The following is a 9,903-nucleotide window of genomic DNA, read 5'->3' as shown; positions in this document are numbered from 1 at the left end:
GTATTTCAAATAAAATAAAGATATTATAATTAAGTTATGTAAAATTTAATAAATTTTCTAGGATGGTCCAAATTTAAAAAAAAAATCACACATGAAAAAAATCATGACTTCTATTTTAATAGTATAGATGTAGTATTATATGTAGTGTATTATATATATGGTTAATTATAATAATTTCTGATTAATTAAGTTCAATTTTTTTAAGGAAAAAATATTTTTTTTGAGCAAAAAATGATAACTATGTCCTTTTATACTAATATCTATTTTGTGCCATTTTTGCCTATAATACATACCTTTTAATATTTTTGAAAATAAATTTAATAAATAGTTTTACAAACAAATTTTTTTTGTAAAAATAGTAACTATTGATAAAATACATATATGAACTTAGTGATATTTTTTCAGTTTTAAAAATGTTTAAATCATAATTTTCAGATTCTGTTCTAAATAAAGTAGAAATGACATTCCACGAAGTAGAAAACAAAATCCATTTTTTTTCATTGAATCTACAATGTTTAGAATACATGATATACGTAAAAAAGAATATTCTAAAGATATTTAGAATACACTTTCCGCGCTTAACCTACCGATCTAAAATCTTTAGAAATCAAAATCTACACATTAATATAAATCTAAAACACGTAGAAACCGACTTCTACAGATTTACTGTAAATCTAAAACATGTAAAAATCCAAATCTACACATTACTATAATTCTTAAAACCTGTAGAAACCGATTCCTACATATTAGATGTATTCTACGGATAAGAAATCAGTTCATAAAAATATGGAAACAAAATATTTGAGAATATTCACTTTCATATTTAAAAAAAAACGTTTTTTTTTCAAAAAAGAAAGCAAAAAAAAAACGAAAAAGTAGTAACCTTCTTCTCACGCCGTCTTCTATATTCCATTGATTGTCCATAAAATTTTCACATTATTTCTACCATGATTCATATCTATGCTTCCACGGATCGATCGTTCTATAATTCGAGATCGGTCGATCTGTATGAAATCGACATTTGCTGATCGAGTGAAATGGACCAGGTCGATCAGTATATGCTCCGCGTTTTTTTGTTCTGTATAATGATCAAGATCGATTGATCCGTTCGACCTTGTAATCTCGGATCTCCGCTTGATCGAACGTATTATTTATTAAATTTAAAAATTACAATTTTAAGAGTATTATTGCCATTTTGAAAATAATTAGTCTAATGAAAAGTATATGTGATTAGTCTAAAGACACATGGTTATCATTTTTTTGCTCCAAAAAAACATTTTTTTCTTTTTAATTTGTCCGCAAACATGATTCACTTAATTGAGGATCTTTAGGTGATATATTTCGTGCATAATAATTATTATGATTATATTTTCCGTTGAAAACTGAAAGTAAAATAATTAAAGGTAAGAAATCAAACCAGTCAATCCCCAAATCTGCGCTAAAGAAGGCAAGTTTTGCCCGGACCAACCCGAACTGAACCGGGTCAACCCGAGCAGAGCTGAACCCGAGCAGAGCTGTTTTCACTTTTCACCTATAACCGTTTCAGGACTTGTGACTCGTGATGAGTGCTTTCTCTCTCTACACACGACATCGTCTCTCTCTCTCTCTCTCTCTCTCTCTCTCTCTCTCTCTCTTCTCTCTAACAACAAGTCCACGCAGACAAGTTCTTCTTCGTCTTCTTTGTTAATTTTTCCATGCTTGAGAGTCCAATCTCCTGACCAAAAACTTCTCCCGGCCCAGATCAAGCGTTCTTCTCCACACATGAAAAGATGGCGAAAACAGAGCTAGCAAAGATCTTAATCGAATCAGTAAAAGAGATCGCTTCGATTTCAGATCACCGTCCACCGATGAAGATACACTGCGCCCATCTCTCCCGGCGATTAAAGCTCCTCCTTCCCATGTTGGAAGAGATCAGAGACTGCAAAAACTCTCTCCCTGAAGAATCGATGATGAAGGCTTTGCTATCTCTCCGAGAATCGCTCCTCCATGCCAAGGATCTGCTTATTTATATAAGCCAAGTCAGCAAGATTTACCTGGTGCGTGAAAACAAAGTATCTTTTGATTCTTGATGCTATTGTTTGTCGGGAATACAGAAGCAGATATGCTCTGTTTTATTTTATTTTAAATGTTTGTCTTTATGATTCTTTAAGGTCTTGGAGAGAGACCAAGTCATGGTTAGATTCCAGAAAGTGACAGCTCTGTTAGAACAAGCATTGAGTGACATTCCTTACCAGAGTCTTGAAATTTCAGATGAGCTTCAAGAACAGGTACATAGAGAGAGAAAGAGATTCGCTGTCTCTGATGTTTGGTAATTACATTTACATTTGCTTGTCTCTAACGGTCTTGAAATAATTATGGATTTGAGTGCTAAATGATCAATTCATAACCAGAGGTCATTAATTCAACTGGAAAGAACCCATGCCATTGTGTCAGAGGTCCCCGGTTCGATGGACCGCTAAGACGAAACTAATAGTACATACTGTAATTTCGGACCTAAAGGGGATAACGGATTCCGAACATATGTTATTAAAAAAAAAAGGAATAAATGATCAATGCATATATACTTTTCTTAACCAATCTGGGGGTCAATAGTATATTACACATTAACCACTCAAATTTTGGGAGTCGTGGCCAATGTTTCATTTCGCTATGTCCATGATTCATGACCACAACTTTGCTTCTACTTAATTGTAGGTTGAGCTTGTTCTAGTTCAGTTAAGAAGATCGATTGGCAAAGGCCGCGGCGAGAAGTACGATGACGAGCTGTATAAAGACCTTCTATCTCTTTACGACGGTGCAACAGACTCTGAGATCCTCAGGAGAGTGGCTGAGAAGCTTCAGCTGATGACTGTAACCGACCTTACGGAAGAGTCTTTGGCTTTACTTGACATGCTTAGTACCAGCGGCGGTGACGATCCTGGCGAAAGCTTTGAGAAGATGATGATGCTTCTCAAGAATATCAAGGACTTTGTGCAAACCTATAATCCTAACTTGGATGACGTTCCATTGAGATCAAAACCGTCGCTTTCTAAGGCACAAGATGAAGATGAGAAGAATGTTCCTGAAGATTTCCGCTGTCCGATTTCGTTCAAGTTGATGAGTGATCCAGTCATTGTTTCTTCAGGACAGGTAGTGTAAAACATAGTCTCCCCTATTTTTTAATTTATCACAACTTTTGTTAACTCTGTCTTGTCTGAATCATTTTTAATAGACATATGATCGTGACTGCATTAAGAAATGGCTAGAAGAAGGAAACTCCACGTGTCCAAAGACTCAAGCAACGCTATCAAGCGACACCGTCACACCGAACTATGCTCTAAGAAGCCTTATAGCTCAATGGTGTGAATCCAATGGCATCGAACCTCCAAAACGTCCAAACAATCCTCAACCGAGTAGTAAAGCCTCCTCCTCCTCCTCTTCCTCTTCGTCTTCCTTCTCACCTCCTTCTGATGAACAGTTGAAGATCGAAGCACTCCTATGTAAGCTCACTTCACAACGCCCCGAAGAGCAAAGATCCGCCGCAGGAGAAATCCGCCTCCTAGCAAAACAGAACAACCATAACCGAGTCGTCCTCGCTGCATCAGGCGCCATTCCTCTGCTAGTGAGTCTCCTCATGAACTTCGATGACCCCCGGACGCAAGAACACGCCGTGACGTCGGTCCTTAACCTCTCGATATTTCAAGAGAACAAAGGAAGAATCATCTCTACGTTTGGAGCGGTTCCGGGGATCGTTCAAGTGCTCAAGAAAGGAAGCATGGAAGCTAGAGAAAACGCGGCGGCTACACTTTTCAGCCTCTCGGTTATAGACGAGAACAAAGTGACGATAGGCGCGGCGGGAGCCATCCCTCCTCTTGTGAACTTGCTGAGCGAAGGGTCACAGAGAGGCAAGAAAGATGCAGGGACTGCTCTGTTCAATCTCTGTATTTTTCAAGGGAACAAAGGGAAAGCTGTGAGGGCCGGTTTAGTTCCGGTGCTAATGCGGTTACTAACAGAACCGGAGGGAAGAATGGTCGATGAAGCATTAGCTATATTGGCTATACTATCGAGTCATCCTGAAGGGAAAGTAGTGGTTGGAGCGGCTGATGCTGTTCCCTTTATGGTTGATTTTATTAGGAGCGGGTCGCCGCGGAACAAAGAGAACGCAGCTGCGGTGTTGGTGCAGTTGTGTTCATGGGATCCGCAGTATTTGATTGAAGCTGAGAAGTTAGGGTTAATGGGGTGTTTAATAGAAATGGCTGAGAATGGTACTGATAGAGGGAAACGCAAAGCGGCACAGTTACTTAACTGCTTTAGCCGTTTTAATGAACAGCAGAAGCAGTCTGGTTTGGGTGTAGAGGGTCAAGTCTCTCTGATCTGAGGTTTAGAGGGTTTTGCTTTTACAGTTATTTGTTTTCTCATTTTTCATATCAAAGTTACACCACAAGGACAAGATTTTGAAACCTGTACAATGGAATTGTTTTTCTCTGTATCTCTCCTTCAACTCGGAAAATAAATCACAACACAATCTATTGCTTCTGTCATGTTTGAAAAACTTGGACTGCGTTGAGAAACTCCTTTTGATCTCGTCTTGATGAACAAATAGTATACTTGAGACATAACAACTAGCAATACGTGACTTATCATGTAACCTTTATGAAGTTTAGAACCTCTATTAATGTAATTAGTTGTGTGAAAGTCCAATGGAAGAACTCTTATGAGGTTTTTAAATATTTTTTTTAGAAATTAAATTATTAAACCGTAATATTACAAAACTTATAAATTATTGGATTTCATAACATTTAAACAAACATGATATAAAAACATATGAAAAATAGAAATACAAATTTATAATTAGAAAGCCATCCAATGAGCTTGTAGTTGGATTCCGAGGCTGGCTTTGGGTATTATCATCATCCTTTTCTTCGTTACTATCAAGACTCTCTTCATCTTCGGGCTGAGAATCGTTGTCTCCTTTAGCACAGACTTGGACTTTCATGTGGGGAGGCAAACTTGGAGAAACACCGCTGTGGTGCGCATACTTTGATGAGAAATAGTTGACTGTCAGGTTCAAGCTGGTCACCAAGACACAGAGAGAGAGATATAAGTTATGTCGGTAGTTATAACGGATACAGCAGCATAAACAACAACAAGAAGCTTTATCTTTCTTTACCTATTCCAAGTTGGAAGAGTTAGCATTGTGTATGCAAGCTTGATCTTGCGTGCAAGTCCAGAGAAGGACTTGAAAGCAGCAGCAGCTTCTCGTACTGCACGCTCTCGGATGCTGCCACGCCCACTCAAACTGCAACACGAGACAAGAAAGCAAGGAGCTTTAGCCAGGAATTGGTGATTATTATTTTAAAGTTTGAAGCTTGGGGTATCGAAGATCAGAAACTTTAAACGACAAAAGAGTACCCTTGGTCCCTTAACAGCAAGATGGTCTCCAACACACATCTCTCTGAAATGATGAGACATCCTTCCTTGCGGATACATCTAGCTTCACAATGTCAAACATGGTTCCGTTTTTCTTTATTTTGCAGAGAGTTGAGAGACAACACATTTTGATTTTAGTTTTTAAAATGAGGAAAAGAGAACATCATTTGAAATATTAATACCTCTAATTACGTTCTTGTCTAAAGGTAGACCAGCTACAACACCATGTTCAAAATTCAGGAACAATGATAAGATTTAGACAAAAATTCAAGACCAAGTTTGATCTTTTTTTAACATGTAGCTTCAAAGAGTAAACGCTAAAAACAAAGGCAGATCAAACTCAACAGCTAGAAAATGATTAAATCCCAGGAGCTAAAATGAAGATGAAAATACCTGCATGTTGAAGGATGAACTGATAATCCCTAGAAGCAAGATAACAGATGCTAAGTAGAGCATGATATGATTATTAGCCATGAATCTCCATCTTCTCCCTGATACAAAAAAAAATCAGAATCAAACAATGATTAGCGTTTACGGATTGATAACCGATCGGCGATTCAGTGAGGAGAGGTGATTTCAATTCCAACGAGGAGATTCACAAGATTCAAATCAACACATAAACTCAAAGAATTCAAACACAGATTTGGAGAAGGAGAGCAAAACCGATGAGAAAGAGAGAGACAGAGAGAGAAGACCAATACACAGAGGACACGTATGGGATGCTTAGTGGTTCTAAAACCCCTTAGTTTAGGGCCGGTTCTTTGGTTTTCTCATTTGAGCTAATTAGCTCAATATACTTATAAGAGTGGGATACCATACAAATGGGGGAAAATGGTAGTGATAGGGGAAGAAAAATGGAGGGGTTTAGGGTATGGATTGCAAATAGAGTATCTTTGGGGTGTAGGGAGTACAATTGGTTTTCTCATTTTTTATTTATTTTTTTTTGGTTTTTTTTTTAGAACCCTTTCTAAAAAACTCCGATGGAGGTGCTCTAAATGATCCAGAGCAGCCAATGAAAGCATGGGCTTCCGTAAAAAAATTCGGCCATAATTTTAACAAATATAGTTTTAGTCTAGTGTTTTTTTTAACACCAAACCACATTCATTAATCAAAATTGATCTACCTCATTTTTTCTTTTCTTTATCCTGAAAAAAAGGAGGGGAAATAGGGTATGGAGCTAAAATAGGATAGATTTGGTAGGTAGAGACTAGAGAGTACAAATTTTCTTTTTTTTTTTTAATTTTACTTCTAGCCCGGTACACCCTAGGACCGGTTCTGATCCGGATCGTGCAACTATAAACATGTCTTCATTTTGATTATAAGTTTTGGAAATTTTTAAATGTTATTTACATCAACGAATTCAGCAAAATGAGATTTCAGATTTAATGCAAAGAATAATCTCATTTATGCATTTGTGTACAGCTAGGCATAAATTTCAGGCAGATTAAAAGCACAATTGATATGAAATAAAGTTCCAGAATCTTTTGAACAAAAAAAAAAAAAAAAAAAAGTTCCAGAATCTAACCAAACAGGCTAGAATTTTATTTTATGAGGGCCAAATTTCTCAGTCACAATATAATCACATTAGTCACTCCAATTATCCCTTCCTTGGCGTCTTTCTAGCAAAATCTCCACACACCAAATGTGTCTTTGTTCTTCTTTAGGGTCTTTCGTCCGACCAAGTCTTTAAAAAACATAGACACATTACCTTTGTAACTCGCCGTGTTTAACCACTCTTAACGTCTCGTCGCAGCCATAGAAAATGTGTTTTTTTTTGTGGAATTCAGTTGAAAGTTGCTGAGTTGATTTTTGGTGAGATTTATTTGTCATATACTTATATATGTATAACTTTTAGGATTATGAAAATTACTTTTTATAAAATAAATATCATTATAATATTATTTGAGAAGTCAGTTTTTAATGTGTGTCACACTCATGTTAATTCTTACGATGGACGATTATAGAGACACCCTTAATGAATTAAACTATTATATATAATAATTATTATTAAAAACTATTTAATAGTTTATGCCAATTAAATTTTAATTTTAGTTTCATTTTTATATTTTTCAAATAACATATATCATAAAATTAAATTAAATATAATAAAAATGAATACTATATTTACAAAAAGGAAATAAAACATATTTTAATAAAATGAATATTATAGTTACAAAAAAGGAAAGAAAACATATTTTATGAAATATATTTTATATATAGTGTGATTTCATAAAAAGGAAAGTCCACAAAAAAATATTTTATGTTAAAAAATAATCATCTCTTTTCAAAATAATATTAAACAACATAATATATATTTAATTAATAAAATATTTTTTTACATCAATATAGTTTCTCAAACTATTTTGAAAATTAATCTAAATAACATATACTAGAATATCATTGATGAGCTAAAATAATTTATAATTGCTACTATTGAGACAATAAAATATAATTTTTGCAAATGCCTTTTTGTTAAATTTTAATTTTGATTATATTTTCTATTTTTTTTATCAAAATACATAAATAAAAAAATCTATAAACTATAATCAAACCTAAATACCCCTACAACTTTAAGACTTAATATTTTTATTTTTATTTATCAAAAATATTATATTTATACAACATAATATACCTATAATTAGAATACATAAACCAATTTAATTTTTTATCGTTAAGATTATTTAGAATAATTTATATTTTATACATCAAAAGTATAAAGTTACTTAGAGTTTACAAAAAAATATTGGGCTTGTCAATATTGATATTTGCTCATGAGTTTTAAAATTTTATTGGTAATGTGTTTATAAAAATTGTACTTATCATCAATTCAGCCTTTTCTACTATTTTTACAATGCCAAAATATCAAATTATATATAATAATTTATGAAATATATATACATATTTAATATATATATATACACATATTTAATATATATATATATATATACATATTTAATATATATATATATATATATATATATATGTGTGAAGAACTGCACTAATGCAATAAATAAAACTAATCAAATTTAGTTTAACTAGAATCAAAATTAATTATGCTCCAATTTGAATAAATGTGTATAAAACTTAAATGAAACAAACTAAATTTTTATGCCCAAAATCAAAAGCCTAAGTAAAAAAAAAAATCAAAATTTTAATCTATTTCAACACAAAATATTATTATTAAACTTGGAAAAGTAGATACAATTCAATATACCCAAGTAATAACCAAATTGATTAGATATTATATATTTAAATTACATTGTCTAATTAAAATTAATATAATATTATTTAAAATAAATCATACATATAATTACAAAATAATTAAAATTAAAATATTATAATATATTTATTTTGTAAATATATATCCGTGAATAAGTATGGAAAAATCACCTAGTATATTCTTAAAGCAAAAAAATCGAATTTTGAGACAACTGTAAATATAAGTTTAAAGGATTTTAAATTTATTTTTCTTTCACATAATAATATACAAACCATAAACGAGTATTTGCCTCAATTGTTTTGGTTTCTTTGCTTTTTTGAGTTTGATTTGCGTTTGTTCTCAACATATTCCATTTGGGCTGAGAAATAGCAGACACGTACGTGATGGTAAGCATTAACACCAGCAAAAAAAATTCAAGCTCACAGATCGCCAACTGCGTGATATAATCTTGGGAAGGAAGTAGCAAAAGTCTTTCAACAACCTAATGCAATTGTGGCTTAGGAGTAAGAATTAATGACTAGAACATCCCGCAAAAGCATACTCTATACCTTCATGGCTTCATCTTGTTTTTATTTATTTTTGCCGGATGAACCCATAACAGACTAACTTTTTGTAAACATCACAGCCAGTTTTCATGTTATAATATGGAAATTTACATAGTTGGTAAAATAAAAACAATAGTAGAACTTATTGTTAAAATGTCGCCTTTATGTTATGGCGATGGAGCTAATTTTACAAAAAGAAATGGTGTATCAAGTATATACATTTTTTAAGCAAAAAAAAATTATATACACTTTTTAAGTAAACGTATGTTACAAAAATCGAAGATTGATTCTATACACGTGTCAAATTACGGTTATCTTAAAGAAAAAAGGGTATATGGTTTTCATCAGCAAAAGAAAAAGATGTAATAATTTTCGCAAGTGTACGGAATATAAATACTGGAAAAAGTAAAGATTTTAACGTGGTACGTAACATGCATCTACATATACACATATCTTTATTAAGAAAGACAACAAAGAGAAAAAGAAAAGAAAAAGCTCCTAAAAATGTGAGAAATCTAAGCTTTTTGGTAACTTTAAAACTATTCTATTAGAGAGACACGGAATTGTATGATTAAATTCGTCAGTCTGTAACACCCTTTTACTTTTATGAATTATCCTATTGGTCCAATAAAGTTATTATATAAAATTATTTTACAAACTAGGCAATAGATGATAAAATTCCTAGTAATAATGCTAATTGGTTCTCTCGTACTTTAGAAACAAAACCCA

At 32.9% G+C, this 9,903-nt stretch overlaps 1 protein-coding gene and 1 long non-coding RNA gene across 2 annotated transcripts; one reads left to right on the top strand and one right to left on the bottom strand.

Annotated features, from left to right (window-relative positions):
* The first annotated feature begins 1,565 nt into the window (after nt 1-1,565).
* Nucleotides 1,566-4,515, top strand: LOC106343004 (U-box domain-containing protein 12). The gene is made up of 4 exons (XM_013782099.1): nt 1,566-2,036; nt 2,151-2,267; nt 2,695-3,129; nt 3,212-4,515. The coding sequence occupies exons 1-4, from the start codon at nt 1,770-1,772 to the stop codon at nt 4,355-4,357; spliced, it is 1,965 nt and encodes a 654-aa protein (XP_013637553.1). The 5' UTR covers nt 1,566-1,769; the 3' UTR covers nt 4,358-4,515.
* A 640-nt stretch (nt 4,516-5,155) lies between these two features.
* LOC106341545 lies at nt 5,156-6,036 on the bottom strand. The gene is made up of 3 exons (XR_001269680.1): nt 5,956-6,036; nt 5,392-5,473; nt 5,156-5,278 (listed from the first exon to the last, which is right to left on the bottom strand). It is a non-coding gene; the product is annotated as an uncharacterized LOC106341545 (long non-coding RNA).
* Between the last annotated feature and the right edge of the window lie 3,867 nt (nt 6,037-9,903).

The sequence above is a fragment of the Brassica oleracea genome, chromosome C4 (genome assembly GCF_000695525.1).
Source record: "Brassica oleracea var. oleracea cultivar TO1000 chromosome C4, BOL, whole genome shotgun sequence".
In the NCBI taxonomy this organism is placed as follows: Eukaryota; Viridiplantae; Streptophyta; class Magnoliopsida; order Brassicales; family Brassicaceae; genus Brassica; species Brassica oleracea.
The sequence above is the reverse complement of the archived record's forward strand: the minus strand, read 5'-3'. Positions and strand labels throughout refer to the sequence as shown.